Below are 16,556 nucleotides of genomic sequence, written 5' to 3' on the forward strand. Positions count from 1 at the left end.
AGAAGGCATAAAACACCTTAAACATACTACTCTTATACTTACCTTATTTAACGCGTGACCAACATGAGGGTCTCCATTGGCATACGGTGGCCCATCATGAAGACAAAATTCATTCTTTGTGTTCCTTTGTCTTTGCCATGAATATAGTTCTGAAAAACCACATTTCTGTATAGACAATATGAAAACATTTAATTCATTAAAAGTTTGCATTTTAGTAGTTTAAAAGAAGTTTTCATTTTAACATCATTCCAACTGTCAAAAAACTATGAGGCAGAATTGCTCCAAATCCTCAAGTGAAGACTTTCCTCTCTGGGGAATTACTTGCCAACCTCCACTACCAAGCTAACAATATTGTCCCTGTTTTCTTACATTAAATAGAGCACTTGTTTGGCCAGATTTGTTCTTGGTATAACTCCCCTGAAATCAAAATAACATCTGGGACACATTTGGCTCATGTTTAACATTCATCAAGCTTTATAAACCAAAATCTTCTGCCTTCCTCGACCACTAACTCAAGATGGACTAAACTGATGGGGAGACAGGTTTGTAGGAAGTTCTTGTAAATGAACGTTTTAAGAATGGAGCATGTTAAACCACAGGTTCTCAACTTTTTTTTTTTCTGAGCCCCCTCCCGATGCTACTAAAAACTCCATGGCCCACCTGTGCCACGACTGTTTTTCTGCATACAAAAGCCAGAGCCAGCATTAGGGGATAGCAAACAGGGCAATTGCTGGGGCCACACACCACAGAGAGCCCCACAATGCTAAGTTGTTCTGGCTTCGGCCCCAGGTGTCTCAGGGCCTCAATTGTCAGCCCTGCATGGCAGGGCTTTGGCTTTCTGCCCTGGGTCCCAGTGAGCCTAATGCCAGCTCTGCTTGGCGGACCCCCTAAAATCTGCTTGTGCCCCCCCCCCCCCCCGCAGAGGGCCCTGGGCTGGGAACTACTGCGTTAAACAACTGCAGTTTGACGTCACCTTGGTTTACCATTTGTTCTGTAAGTGTAGGGCTGCGCTAGTGAACAATCATAAACTCATCTTCTAGCAGGGATATTACGCTGGTCTCCTGTTAATGACAGGTTTTAAACCGTACGTTAGATTTTATACGGGGGGGCTTTGTAACACAGGTCACTCCCACTCCAGGACTAAAACAGACTCATTAGAAACCGCTCGCTGCGAGAGAGGGAACAGCATGAATTCCCCATGCCACACAGGGGGGCTGCAGGACACGCGGATGGACTGTGCCGAGCAGAACAGCTCCGCCCGAACCCGGCGGGCTCCTGCGCGCGGTACCTGCTGTATCTCCACCTCGGCCTCGGGCTGCAGCCTGCCCGGCAGCTGGGCGGGGAAGCCGCTGCGGGGCAGCAACACCGTCTCCCGGTACTTGGAGTCCGCGCGGCTCTCCGGGCTCGGCTTCCCGCTGTTGGCCCCGGAGGCTGCCGAGCGCGCCCAGCCCCACGTGGCCCCCACCGGGGCCCAGCGCCTGGCTAACGAGGGCGCCCTCCGCGCCCACAACATCCTCGCGGGCTCCCCGGCTCTCGCCGCGCACGCTCCTGTGGCGCTTCCGGCTCGGCTACGGAGAGCGGCGAGGGCGTGACGGGCCGCGGGAAGGGACACGCCGCCTTGAAAGGCGTTTCTCTCTCCCTCCTGGGGAGGGCTGAAATGTTGGGCGTCCCCGGGGCGGCAGGGAATATTGTGCACATGCAATCACCCAGGCGTGTCCACTGGGTGGGTCAGCTGTATGGCGCTGCTGCCAAGCGTTGCAAAGGGTGAACTTTAGGACCCAGAAGGTTTTGGAGGCGTAGGAGGGTTATTGGGTGAAAAGGTAGGAGCAGCCAGGGTACTGCACAGAGGAAGTGGTCTGCTTTCGTTGCTGACGGTTGAGCCACAGGTATTTTACTCTTTATCCAGGGTCTGTGTTTCATATGTGCCAGTTACATATGTATCAGCCTGTGACAGTTATAAATGGGGAAGAAATTTTCCAGGATTAGGAGGGAAGACTGGTGGGAGGAAAAATTTGGCTTGAAAGACAGTTAAATATTTTCATTAACCGAGTTGTCGTGTATCCACGCGTCTTGTGATTTTAAGGGGTTCTCTCTATTCTAATTCTGTTTGCTAAGATAATCGTACAAGTTAGAATAGTCAATGCACATATGTATGAGATTTTTAAGCAAGGATCCCATTTGGAAAAGCACAAGACAGATATAATTTCAATTGCTTTATTTGCATTTGTATATGGGGGCAAAGGAATTATTTTAAGGGGCGAGTTCCTTGCTGTTTAAAAATAAAGGTAAAACTATGTTAGATCAATTAAAGGTGATTACAAAAACTAAAATAAATCTTTTAAAAAGTTCAACCTAAGATATTTTCCTCAATCATCTTTTCGCACTGGTTTGTTATTGTAGAGCTGCTCATGAGTGGAAGGCTGTTGCTGATTTTTTTTTTTTTTTTAAACAATAATTTTAAAGGGATGGGGGGAAATTGAAGGAATTTATTTTGATAGTGGAGGAGCAAACCATCTATACATTACATAGATTTTGGAAGCATAAAAGGAAAAAAACTATGTTATGGGCTACTACCTTCAGCAGTGTCTCTTTAAACACATGCAGTTTATTGCTCAGTTGAAGCAAAGCTGAAATGGATATTGCTGAGAACAAGGAAGAGGGTAAGAAAGTGAAGCAGCCACACCAAACAAAGTAGGATTTTTGTTCTCCCTTATAACACAACCAGTTACTTTAGCGGATACAACAAGAATGAGATACATCTGAGCATATGGTGGGTTTGCCACCGACAAGCCATATCTACAGATTTTTAAATTTTTTTTTTTTTTTACAAAATTTACAATTTTACAAAATTAGGTTCTGATATTGCAGACACGTCATTATTAGCCCAATGAGACTACTCACAGGGGTACAGTTAAGCACGTGCATAGGAGTGTCCAGGCTTTGGGCTTTATGCACATGTGCCACTACCACTTCAGCTGAAGTGATGTTAATACAGTGAGAGCCTTTGGCCTGGTCTGCACAGGCAAATACACACATTTAACTAAAAGTGTATTTTTTACATCAGTTCAATTAAACCAGTGCAAAACTTAAAGTGATTTGAACATCCCTGTTAAGCCTGGCATATGTTGGTTTATCTTGTGTCAGTAAATTCACGGATGCAAGCTAAACTGATATAAGCGGTTTTGTGTATTTGAGCAGTGTTGGTCCCAGGATATGTGAGACAAGGTGGATGAGGTAATATCTTTTACTGGACCAACTTCTTGTCCTTTCCACCAACAACTTTCAGGCTTCGGAGAGCTCTTCCTCAGATCTGGAAAAGGTAACCAAGGTGTCACAGCTAAATACAAGGTGGGACAGATTGTTAAGCATAAGAAGTTAACAGGTGTTGGGGGAGACCGATTAAAATGAAGTGGGCAATTAATTCCCTAGCAGTTGTAGGACAAAGTTGGGTTAGTAAGCTACAAAGGGCTAGTCTACACTAGAAGCTCTACAGTGGCTCAGCTGCAGCCTGTCTGGGGAAGATACTTTATGCCGACAGGAGAGAACTCTCCTGTCAGCATGATAAAACCACCTCCATGAGAGGTGGTAGCTACATTGGCAAGAGAAGCTCTCCTGCCGATATAGTGTGACATAGCTCTGTCCACACCGGCGCTTAGGTCAGTCTAACTTGCATCACTCAGGGGGGTGGCTTATTCATACCCCAGAGCGACATAAGTTATATCAACATAAGTAGTAATGTTATAAGCCCAGAGTGTTGTAATGAGCCATAAAACCAGTGTCTGTGTTAAGACCATGGTTTTTAGTGTCCAGCAGAGTTATGAATTTCAGTTCCCAGGCTCATCTTGTGAAGGTTTCGTTTGAAGATGAGGGCTGAGAGTTTAGATATGGAGTGATCATTTTGTTAAAAGTGTTTGCCTAGAGGTGATGGTGTTTTTTGTCTCTTTATCATTTTTCTGTGTGAGTTCATTTGAGAGCACAGCGATTGTCTGATTTCACCCATATAGTTGTTGCTGCACCACTACTACAACACACACACATTCCCACAACACACCTTTCAAGAACCATGGGTCCTACTCATGCCTATCACAACATGTGGTGTACCTCATCCAACACATCAAATGCCCGAACAACAACTATATGGGTGAATAAATAATTCATAGCCACAATTCATGATGCACCTAAGTCCTTTGAGTCTGATGAACCTAACTATGTAAGACTGGTGCCATGGAGCAAAATTATTCCTGACCCCAGTTGCTGATCATTTTCTTTGTAAATTCATTTTAGCTAATCAACTGTAGCTGCTATTCTTAGTAATGTAGATACCTAATTGGTGTTGTAAATGCTACTGAGTGACAAATGACCTTATTAAAAAACAATACAAACTCATTAAAACATATTTCTTCCTCAAAGCTTTTCAGCAAGAATCCACTAGAGAGAGATTTAAAGAGAAAGGAAATCATTACCACTCCTTTGAGACTGTGCCTTCATTTCAGTACTGTATGTGGTGTATTATGTCTTTCAGATGTACTGTCTGTGTAACTTTAGGGCCCACTCCTGCAAGGTGCTATGTGTGGGGAGACCCCTATGCCCACATAGAGCTCACTTAATTCAATGGAACTCCAAGATCACGGCCTCAGACTCTGAGCTCCTTGCAACAGTCGCTTTGACTTCTTGTATGTTTTCCATAGTACTAGATGCAGTAAGAGAGAGCTCAGTAAATAATAATATTTGCGTCAATAATATCCTGTGGCAGTGAGTGCTACGTGTCACATATGTAAAAAATTGACATCTTAGCCATTTTATAGATACTAATTTTAGTTACCAAAGGCTTCAAGTCCCATAGATCTAATTCTCAAAAGCAGCTGCAAAGGGAGCCAGACTTTAGCCTCAGTCATTCTGACCACATCTTCCAGCTAAATACCTTCCAAAGTCAAATTTATGTGGGATTAGTAATAATAGTTTAGATTATATCTTTAACAATTAAAAGAGGCAACCCAGTGGCTTAGTAGTCATGCTCTGCAGTCCCATGTGAGATCTTTGTTAGACATGCCAAACTTGGTCTCTTGCTCTTGGGGCTGGCGGTGACTGGATATGCTGTGGAGGCAGCCCATCTGGCTCTGGGGAAGGAAGCAGCTGATTAAGAAGTGACAATGACAGATTCTAAAGACAGGTTTCAGAGTCCTTCTCAACCTGAGGGGTGCCTTGACAGGACTTTATCTAAAGACTGTTTGTCACTTGGAACTCAAATTGAGAGAGAACTAGAAAAAAAGGCATTTAATTTAACAGGGTAGATTGACTAAAATCAAAGTGATATAGGTGCCAAATGTGACTCCATATTTGAGTTTGATTTATGTTTAATTTAAATTTAAAAATCTGATTTTAAAAAAAAAGTCAATTTTTATCCACCCACTTTGACAAAACAAGGCAATTATTATAAATGTGCTTTCCATCAAAGGATCGCAAAGCACTTTGCTGATTAATTAAACCTCACAACACCCCTATGACGCAGGTAAGTAGTATTATTCGTATGTTACAGATAAGGAAAATGATGCATAGGCAAATTAAATGATTTAATCAAGTTTATACAGGAACTCAATAAGTGATCCAGGAATAGAACTCAGGAATCCTAATTCCTACTCTTCCTGTGCGTTAGCTACAAGAGCATGCCTGATCATGTTCAAGCCAGAAGTGGAGGGCTGTAATCTGATGTAATTTTGGCATTAATCTGAGTAATTTACATGACTCTAGGTTTCAAAATGAGAATTGTAAGTTTAGTGTTACCAGTAAAGTTATTAGACTATACTGCAAAAAGAACAGGAGTACTTGTGGCACCTTAGAGACTAACAAATTTATTTGAGCATAAGCTTTCGTGGGCTACAGCCCACTTCATCGGATGCATAGAATGGAACATATAGTGAGGAGATATATATACATACAGAGGCTAGCCTCTTAGAGTTGGTTGGGCAACTCCCACCTTTTCATGTTCTCCTCACTATATGTTCCATTCTATGCATCCGATGAAGTGGGCTGTAGCCCACGAAAGCTTATGCTCAAATAAATTTGTTAGTCTCTAAGGTGCCACAAGTACTCCTGTTCTTTTTGCAGATACAGACTAACACGGCTGCTACGCTGAGACTATACTAGGTTGTTTTGTTTCGGGTTTTTTTTTTTTTTTTCTTTCTTTTTATTTCTACATGGTATTTTATTGAAATCCGTAAAACTCTATATACTAGACACTTAGCATTACTAGCAGTTTCTGCTCAGGGTAAAGCAAGATTTAGCCAGCCCAGAAAGTGAGAAGTATCCTTTTAGTGAAGCGAGGGGGTAGGAATGTGTGTGTGGTGTGAGAGATGGAGAGGAAAGAAAGAGAATAAGGGAGGGGAATGTGGAGAACATAGATGGGAAATAAAGAGCAGGGAAATAGGGGCAGTGAGAAGTTGAGAGCAAAGAGAGTGATTGGAGATATGGGAGGGAGAATGGGGAACAGGGTAACTGTGGAGAGGCAAGGAGAGAGAATGTGAAGGGAAATGGGATGTTGCAGGAACAGGGAGGGAAGATAGATAAACAATGCTAGTTCCTGCAACCAAGGAGCTAGGAGAGGGTAAATTCACCTACAAGAGTCATCTAGAGAAGGGCTACCGCCTCTGCTTCATGATGCAATGCCTCTCATTATGCAACCCTTTTTTGCATCCATGTCACATTGTAAACTACAAAAATTACTGCCTTCCACTCTGTTAAGAGAAGACTACAGTCAGACCTTGGTTATCCGAAGCTTTTACTATTTGAAGTGACCGCCTATCCCCAAACTTGTAATAATTTAATTGAAGTCTCTCACTTACCTAGATTAATTCAGTATCCCCTTTCCATTCAGCTACCACAAAAAGTTTTACTTTTATATAAATAACACTCTAAACTCTACTCCCGGCGAAACCTAATCTTCCATGGGCTTCTTATTCTTCCCTTAGAATCATAGAATCATAGAATATCAGGGTTGGAAGGGACCTCAGGAGGTCATCTAGTCCAACCCCCTGCTCAAAGCAGGACCAATTCCCAACTAAATCATCCCAGCCAGGGCTTTGTCAAGCCGGGCCTTAAAAACCTCCAAGGAAGGAGACTCCACCACCTCCCTAGGTAACGCATTCCAGTGCTTCACCACCCTCCTAGTGAAATAGTGTTTCCTAATATCCAACCTAGACCTCCCCCACTGCAACTTGAGACCATTGCTCCTTGTTCTGTCATCTGCCACCATTGAGAACAGCCGAGTTCCATCCTCTTTGGAACTCCCCTTCAGGTAGTTGAAGGCTGCTATCAAATCCCCCCTCATTCTTCTCTTCTGGAGACTAAACAATCCCAGTTCCCTCAGCCTCTCCTCATAAGTCATGCGCTCCAGACCCCTAATCATTTTTGTTGCCCTCCTTGAATGCTAATACATGAAACCCGTGATGTGTAGTATTAATTCACAAGATCGCTTTTTGATTCTCTTCAGCACTTGAAATGGCTTCTTCTTCAACTGTGTTGATGCGCCTAATGGCCTCTGCGTATTCTGTTGCGCACAGAGCTGGAACAATAGTCAGAAATGTGATGGCTGGCGGAGACCTGGGCATAGTGGAGAAGGTACTTATTTTGCTTCATACTGATTATGTCTGTTAAGAACACTGAGTTAAAAACAGCCCAAGGAGTTCTTTCTGAAGATCAGACAACTCCTGCACAATTGGGGGGAGCGGGTACTGCGACAGACTGACAATATCCTGGCATACTTTATTGAATTAGGTTTAATACCTTTGGCGACCATTGTATTCAAAATGCAGTTGTGTATGAGTTATTGTGGAGTTGTATGTAACTCCTCTAGGAGGAGGGGGTTGCTAATGTCCATCCTTTGTTGTCCGTCCTTTGTTGTCCATCCTCTGAAGCCACCCCTTGGAGAGGTTGGCATATATGAATTCAAACTGGATTCTCCAGGGACCAACAGACAAAGAAAAAACTAGGCTATTTATCCAAAAATCCTATCTGGCCCAGGTTTTTCTTCCTGATTCAGCAAATGGACAGGACCCCTGGGTCATGGGGGCCCCAATCCTTAGGGTAGGATTGGAAGGACGGGGCCTACAGGAGCCCAATAGGGTTGCCAACTTTCTAGTTGCACAAAACTGAACACCCTAGCCCTGCCGCTGCCCTGAGGCCCTGCCCCTGTTCACTACATTCCCCCTCCCTTGGTGGGTTGTTCTCCCACACCCTCACTCACTTTCACTGGGCTGGTGCAGGGGGTTGGGGTGTGGGCTCTAACTGGGGATGTGGGCTCTGGGGTGGGGCCAGAAATGAGGGATTCGGAATGTGGGAGGGGGCTGCGGGTTGGGGTGCAGGAGGGGGTAAGGGCTTTGGGATGGGGGTGCTGGCTCTGGGGTGGGGCTGGGGATGAGGAATTTGGGGTTTGGGAGGGTGCTACCGATTGGGGGGGGGGGCTGGGGCTTACCTCAGGCAGCTCCCGGTCAGCAGCGCAGCATGGGGGCTAAGGCAGGCTGCCTGTCCTGACCCACGCGACCCAGAAGCAGCCACTAGGTCCGGGTCTTAGGCTCCACGCACCGCTCTTGCCTGCAGGTAACACCCTCACCAGATCCCATTGTCCGGAACCGCATCTTGGCCCCATTTCTAATCTTGTTGCAGCATTTTATATAAGATGCAATAATCAACTCTCCCCACAGATTCCTGGTCTCCTAGAGTGTTACCCAACTGACAGCAGTTGCCGGGCTGGTGTATCTTATTTCAGTGATTTCTCTAAATGTTCTTACAGCTTTTTCCTTTTCTGTTTCTCCTTTCCCCTAGCAGGCAATAGAGCATCCTCATTATAAAATATTTACACCTTTTTTATTGGAGTGATTTTGATTTAATGGTTAGTTTTTGAATGCTTTGTTTATGCTTCCCCCCCCCCCCATTTGAAAGAGAAAATATATCCTATTCAAGTCTAATTGAAAGAACTTGCAATGTGCTGGTAATGTGCTTAGTTTTCCTAACCACAATAAGTTATAGATCCAGAGCTTGGTAATGCTATCACACAATCATCTTACTCCTGGTATCATGTAATAAATATGTGTGTTCTAATTCAATTACTATGACTCTTAGCATATTGTGCATTTTAAGCCTAAGAAATAGAATATGCACCAGAAGTAGGCCCTTGTTAACTGACTTTTTTCTTTTTGATCTTTAAATGTCATTGCCTCCCTTCTTGCTACTCTTCTATCTTACCTTTTTCTTTTTTAAACATAAAAGTCCCCAAAACTTTCTACCTCATGCCCCCCCATTACCCTTGTCTGTGCCCCCTCCCCCATCACTCTGGGAGAGGGGGGACGCAGACAGGGGCAAGGGGGACGAGGCTGGGGCCACAGCTGGGGACAGGAGTGGGGCTGGGTGCCTCTCACCTCCCCCCCCGCCCTTCCATACATCAGCTCACAGCTGGAATAACAGCCCTCTTCTCTGCGGCTCCTGCCGCTTCAACTCTCTGTCTTTTCAGTAGCATGTGAAAACCTTTTTCTCCCCTATTTATGTCTCTTAATTTCTATCTCCTTCTCTTCTTATGTTTATTTAACTTGATAATATACTACTTGGCTCTGTGAAGTGTGGTATACTTGTATGAATGTTATCATACAAAATAAGGATGTTTTGTGCTGAATCCACTGAGAAGGTACAACACATGCAGCATTGGAACAAGGTTCCTCATACTGCCCTACCAGTGTATTTCGCTCTTGAGACAGATAAGAGAGAAAACTCAGTCTCAATGACCTATTCAGTCCTTGGCTTCTCTCAAGTTGGTTAATTGAGATGGTGATTTCTGTGACGTGGATCCTTCTCTACTAGGAACTGGATATCCATGATCAGTGCGATACAGGCCACTGTGTTGTTTTAAAGTAGAATAATTCCTTCCCGTCCTTTGCAGTGTGGACCCAATGACTTGCAGACTAAAGCCGACCGACTGGTACAAATGAGCATTTGCTCTTCACTGGCACGGAAATTCCCCCGAGTGACAATCATCGGAGAAGAGGTGAGAACTCTGTTTATCTAACATCTTGAAAATGTAATTTGCCACTTATGATTTACATTTGTCATTTGCAGGCTTAAGAGAGCCACGTGTTCTCTTTAATTTTTATCTTCCCTCCCAATTCACCTTCCCTCAGCGATAGCCTCATCAGATGAATTGCCAGCAAACCAAGTGATTGGAAGGCAAATCCCAAATCCCCCTCTCACGCCTGCAACCAGGCCAAGTTAACCTGGGATAAAGGTAAAGGCTGGCACGTGGCTAAAACCTGGGGAGTGGCTGTATCACTTTGCTCCGTTGTATTTGCAGTGCTAGGAATGGAACCATATTTGGGAGCTGCAAAGGCTCACACACAGTGCTCTCTGGCTGTTGCCTGTTTCCGTTAGTGTCTTTGTGTCCTTTTGTCAGGACCTGCCCTCTCATGATGTCGATGAGGAGTTGATTGAGGACGGTCAGTGTGAGGAAATACTGAAGAAAGCTTTTCCACCACAATACAGTTCCATTAAAGAGGAAGAGGTAATAAACATGTTACACTTACTTTCTTATATCCCCATATAGCTTATTAGTCTCATCTAAGAAAGATCCAAGAAATAAAACAGGTAATTTTGATGTTGTCAGCTTATCTTTTGATTTAAGTGAAAATACTTCCTTTTTAAATTGAAGGTGGCAAAGTGACAGCCCTAAAAATGGAAGCCCTCTAATTATCCACAGAATGGGTGTAGCATGGGCAGCAGAACTGCAGGTTTCTCTGTAATGTTCCATGAATGTGTATCAGATCTATACTAAAGGGACCACCTTTAGGAGTGAGAGGATAGTTTAGTTTCCATGCCCATTGAATCGTTGTATGCAGTGTTGTTGTAGTCCTGTTGGTCCCAGAATATTTGAGAGACAAGGTGGGCAAGGTAATATCTTTTATTGGACAACTTCAGTTGGTGAGAGAGACAAGTTTACAGAACTCTTATTAATCCTTGACATCTCTACTGAGATTGCAAGCAACATTGTTAATTAGTGCAAGTGGTGGTGGGTTGATATTAGGTTTTAAATGTGGACGTCTTTCCATACAAAATGGACTGAGCTCACCAAATCCACATTACATAGCCAGCTGAATAGCTGGTGAAAAGTCTAATATCTCTTTACAAATCCCTGGAGCTGTCCAGTCCTATATATAATAAACATTTATGAACATAAAGTGCAAAAAAATTACATTAAAGTGTAAGATTTCTTAACAATTGTGAGGTTTATCCTCCTCTCACTGCTGCTAACTAGTACTATTATACCAATAGTTTAATTTCCGTGATTTGTGTTTCCTCTTGTGTTGTGTGCATTATTATTATTATTTTTTTTTTTAAGCTTGTTGTGTGGGTTGATCCTCTGGATGGGACCAAAGAATACACGGAAGGTTGGCTTCTCTTTTTCTTATTTGTACTGATTTGAAAAATTATTTCAGTTTAATGAAAGTAACATAACAATTTCTAGAACATTCTAGAAGCTTATCAAACTGTGGTAAGCAGAGTCCATCAGAATAGATAGAAAATGTTGGGAAGAAAAGAATTTTGTGAGCTTTTTTTTTTTTTTTTTTGTGTTAGACTGGTCATAGCACTAGAAATATACTATAGGGAACCATCTGCATTGGCAGGGGAAGGACTAGGTGACATAATAGTTCTTTTCTATTTCTAATTTATATAATGTGGTGATCTCCCACTTACAAAGTGGCCTGCAGAACAGGAGGCCTGGAGAACCACTGAACTAGAAAAGAATGGGTAGTGAAGTAATTGAGAAGGGTCAGACTCAAAGTCGGAATTTTTTTGATTAGATGGGCATGTAAGCAGGATCCAAATGTATGTATTACAAGTCAGGAAGAAGCAGGATTTCTTAAATGCTTCATATCTGAAAAAGAAAATGTCACTTAGCTTTGTTGGGCAAAGAAGGATTTGTCACTAAGTGGTTTTCCTGGCACTGTTTTTGGCCATTATTAATATTTTCAAGTAATTGAACAAAGATAGAGGATTGTGGGTTTGCATGAGGGCTGGTTTTTTGTTGTTTTTTTTTTCCTTCTTACTCCCATTTTCAAGCATTACTGAATAGTATTTATTACTTCTTCACAGGTCTCCTCGACCATGTAACAGTTCTTATTGGAATTGCTTATGAAGGTAAAGCAATAGCAGGAGTTATTAACCAGCCCTTCTACAACTATGAGGTAATAAATGCATTGATTTTGCTTGAGAGCACTAAATGATCTGTAACTATCACTTCTAGGACACATTTCTAGTTCACACACTTTCTGCTCAACGGTGCTTGATCTACAATACATACCACACTTCACTCGCTAGAGCTAATGGTGTAATATAAGGAACTTTTGATCTATGTGCTTCTTGATGATAGTTTCTTGGAACTGAATTCCAAGGCCCTGCAAATAACTGCAACAGCTCTCCACTCTTTATGGTAACAAGACATTACACGTATTGTAGCTAGGCTGTCACATGAATGTAAAACCCATGATATCTTGCTCCAGGCTGGTGGCTCTTTGGACGCATTGCAGAAGTGACCTGTTTAGATTCACAGGGAGATGCCAACCACTCCAGTCTGTTAGTGCGACTTGATGACTGAATCCTGGGACATCATTAAACTGGGGGGCCTTAAAAGGCACCACGTATTTCTCTGGCTTTGTCTACACTATGAGCTCTGGGTGTGATTCCCCTGCACGCGTACACGTAGCCACAGTAGCGTGGATAGCAACAGCAGAGGCATGGCTTAGCTGTCCCAAGTACATACCTACTGGTTTCAGACGGGTTTGTACCCATCATGGCTCCCCTGTGCCTCCACTCCCACTACCTTTCTTTCCAGTAACACTGCTATTTATACTCATGCTAGCTCGATGAAAACTAGTGCAAGTACGTGTACGCACGCAGGGGAATCACACCCCTAGCCTGTATTATAGACGTAACCACAGTTAGTTGCAGCTGAGTTGCAGAGTGTTACCAAACCCAGTCCCATACTTCCCTCCCTCCAAAATGGGGGATTAAGAGAATTAACTATAACACCAGAATAGCAAAATTCAGGGACAGCCCAAGGACATAGAATGGGAGCTGATTAGGATTGGGCATAGCAAAGAAAAGCTCATAGTTGGTATAATACACTGAAATAATTATGAGGATATTTTTCAGTTCTGTAATATCTGATGCAAGGATTTCAAAGTTAATTCATTATCACAAAGACCCTATGAGGTGGATAAGGAAGAATTATTATCCCCATTTTACAGGCAAATAAACTAAAGCACAGACTTGCCCAAGCTAAATAACTTGCCCAAGGTCACACAATATGTCATTCAGTTAGCTGGGAATAGAACCCGGGAGTCCTGGCTTCCTGCCCTGTGCTTCAGTTACTAGAACTCGCTTCTTTTCTTTTACACTTTTACCCTCTAAAATGAATCTAATAATGAAATAAAAAGTCTCCAGCTATGCCTTTGTGTTCATATTTTTTTTTTTTTTAAATAAGTGTTATATGCTGTGGTAACAGTAAACCTTGGTTTTTGCATCTTCTGTGTAGGCAGGAGCAGATGCCATGCTGGGTAGGACAATCTGGGGTGTCCTAGGTTTGGGTGCCTTTGGATTTCAGTTGAAAGAAGTGCCAGCTGGGAAACACATCATCACTACTACCCGTTCACACAGCAGTAAGCTGGTAAATGACTGCATTAGTGCAATGAACCCTGATAATGTGGTGAGAGTCGGAGGTGCAGGAAATAAGGTATGACAATCCAATATTTTTCTTTGCTAGTGGTAAGATATAACATCTTTGTAAAGAGAGCAAAGAATTTAGGGCCAAATGCCATCCTTATCTCAATGGGTGCAAAGCGACCCTGGGCAGTGAACTGGTGGCCGAAGAGGGGAGGCAGGATTTGGTGGAAATAGGGAATGCTCCCCGGCTTCATAGTGTGGAATCAGTGCTCTTGGGGCTCCTTGCCCAGCAACATGCAGGGTTTGTTTGGGGGAGAAGGAAAGGATGGAATATCTGTAACCACCTGAAACCTCTGGTCCTCTTACCCAACCCATATGAAAGTGTGCAATAGGGCTAGAAAGGCCTTATAGGCATGTGAGGATGGTTTCCTCTCCATTCTCCCAGGTAGATCTCCCCAGCACCCAGCCAAGATACATGAGTTGGATGCCAAAGACTAGATTTGCTTCCTATAGATTATATTTGAGACAATGAAAAATAGATCACTTTGGATGGTAACAGCTATGTTTTTTTCTAGACTTTTAAGATTATTAAATTTTTAAAACCTGAAGAGGAGCCTTTGAGACTCCTCTTTCTGGTGAGGACATCAGAGTGTGTGCAGTACCAAACTGACCCAATTCTACTCCCATTGAATTCCTGTTCTATCTTTTGCATGCCTGGGGGTCATATGAAATGACTGTCATTCTTCATCTGTAATAGATCATTCAACTGATAGAAGGCAAGGCTTCTGCTTATGTGTTTGCTAGTCCCGGGTGCAAGAAGTGGGATACATGTGCTCCCGAGGCTATTTTACATGCTGTGGGAGGTGAGTTAACAATAATGTTCGTAACTCTTTTTTGAGAGAAGTTGAAGTTACAGTAGATTTTTCTAATGTTTGTGCACAAGGTAGATCATAGGATATCTCTTCATAGGACCAAGGTGAGTTCCATTACACACATTTTTGGCAGATAACTTCTTGACCTAAAAGCCTGTGCATATATTTAAAAACAAAGCACTAAAGACCTGATCCAAAGCCCTTTGAAATCAATGGAACAACTCCCATTGACTGCAGAGGGCTTTGGATCAGGCCCTGGTTTTGCCAGTAGAAGGCAGTATAATTTACCTTGTCTGCTTTTATTCAAGACCCAGTACAGTTACTAATTTTGAGGTAATACAAAAAACATTCTTTTTAAAACGTATCAGTTTTACTATTACTATTTTCCAGCCGACAGCTTCTTCTGCTGCTTTATTGTTTTCCTGTACAATGAGGTCTTTTCCCAATTACTGAAATCATTCATTTATTGTCTTTATATGCTCACTGTGTGTACGGAGGGCATCTTATAATTCTTCAAAAACAACAAAACAGTTAGCCAAATCCTGTAGTCCTGGTTGCTCGGAGCTGCTGGATTTGGCTCCAAATTTGAATCAATCCAGTGGGTAACCCAGTAAAATCACTACCCTGCAAACAGCACAAAGCCACTCTGCCTTGGTGAAAATATAAGTTATAAAAAGGCTTGATTGAATAAATATGAATTAACTTTAGATCAGTGTTGTTGTTTGACCTTTTCTGCTGTCCATCTTAATGTGTAAGAGGTTTCTTCTAGACACTAAGATCAAGTATAGTATTGGTTTAATACCGTATCAGAGGATTGTATCTTGCCATTGCAAATATAAAAGACTTGATCTTCTACATCTATCTGCAACAACTATGATTCAAAGGAAGAGAGAACCAGTAGGTGTTCTATTTCAGCAAAAATTCAGGTGCTGTGCTTAAGTGAAATGGGACCAACACATTCATATATTTCTTGCAGGCAAGCTGACTGATATCCATGGAAATCCTCTTCATTATAACAAGGAGGTAAAACACATGAATTCAGCAGGGGTCCTTGCCACGTTGAGAAACTTTGACTACTATGCCAGTCGTGTTCCAGAGAGCGTTAAACAAGCCCTTGTGCCTTAAAGGAGGAAGCCAACTGTGGGGGGAAAAAACATTAACATTATATTTCAAACTAACTGCCAAATGAGCTTGAAAATTGTTATTTTTTATGAAATCTGAGCCTAGATTCATTCTGATATTGTGCTGATCAGTGATTTGTTTCAGAAATTAGTGTACAGAATGTCTAGATACACTGCTAAATGTGATTGTTTGTTTGGGGAGGGGGGAACCTACAGTTGTTTTACCAGGTAACCGGTTAGAGTTTTTCAATATTCACAGTAGATATTTTTCCTTCCCTTTGAAAGTAAGGAACCCAAGGAAAGTTCTGTTCATGTGAATAGATTTTATGCAATTATACTGTGTACATTTGTATCACATAATAATGTCACAGTCCAAATCTATTTCCTTAACTTATTTCAGGGCACGAAACCATAGCCTGAATTTGCTTAACATCTTTTGTTGTACATAGGCAGCAATACTTAGTTTTGGTGGGTCCAACTGCTTATAATAAAGTTACTGTTACTGATTCTTAAGCATGACATGCTTCCTTTTGTAAATAGCAGTTTTTGACGTTTTGTACCATTTTTCAGCATGTGGAAACCCCTTTTATTCTTGGTGTTGGGCTTATTTCTCTCTGGTTTCAATGAGGGTTTTTGTAGCAGTTTAGGTTTGTGGGGGATAGTAATGAAGCAGTTTCGTTGCTACAGGAGTTAACGCTTCACACATGGGCAGCTCAATTTTGATTATATATTTGATAGTCCTAGGATTTTGTAGCTGTTTCTATAGCTATCAGAACTAAGGTCTTTGCATTTCATCCTAACTCTAGAGGGTTCATATGTGTACTCATTCCTAGTCATAATTCTGTATGCAGCTTTTAAAAGTACA

At 42.4% G+C, this 16,556-nt stretch overlaps 2 protein-coding genes across 3 annotated transcripts in view; one reads left to right on the plus strand and one right to left on the minus strand.

The window, feature by feature from the left end:
- Window positions 1-1,513, minus strand: part of IARS2 (isoleucyl-tRNA synthetase 2, mitochondrial) — a 57,841-nt gene extending 56,328 nt beyond the window's left edge. Inside the window, exons 1-2 of the mRNA XM_065401074.1 lie at window positions 1,289-1,513; window positions 43-165 (exon numbers count right to left, since the gene is read on the minus strand). Coding sequence (XP_065257146.1) covers window positions 43-165; window positions 1,289-1,513 — 348 coding nt within the window. The remainder of the gene's footprint in view (window positions 1-42; window positions 166-1,288) is intronic.
- Window positions 1,514-1,802: 289 nt separating this feature from the next.
- Window positions 1,803-16,198, plus strand: BPNT1 (3'(2'), 5'-bisphosphate nucleotidase 1). Of its 2 annotated transcripts, none has more exons than XM_065401084.1 (9): window positions 1,803-1,886; window positions 7,487-7,614; window positions 9,926-10,030; window positions 10,433-10,540; window positions 11,375-11,423; window positions 12,130-12,221; window positions 13,571-13,768; window positions 14,456-14,561; window positions 15,547-16,198. In XM_065401084.1, the coding sequence occupies exons 2-9, from the start codon at window positions 7,495-7,497 to the stop codon at window positions 15,693-15,695; spliced, it is 927 nt and encodes a 308-aa protein (XP_065257156.1). In that variant the 5' UTR covers window positions 1,803-1,886; window positions 7,487-7,494; the 3' UTR covers window positions 15,696-16,198. The 2 variants fall into 2 exon arrangements, with proteins under 2 accessions (XP_065257156.1, XP_065257157.1); XM_065401085.1 differs by having other exon boundaries at window positions 14,472-14,561; window positions 15,547-15,634.
- Window positions 16,199-16,556: the final 358 nt, after the last annotated feature.

The sequence above is a fragment of the Emys orbicularis genome, chromosome 3 (genome assembly GCF_028017835.1).
Source record: "Emys orbicularis isolate rEmyOrb1 chromosome 3, rEmyOrb1.hap1, whole genome shotgun sequence".
Classification (NCBI taxonomy): domain Eukaryota; kingdom Metazoa; phylum Chordata; order Testudines; family Emydidae; genus Emys; species Emys orbicularis.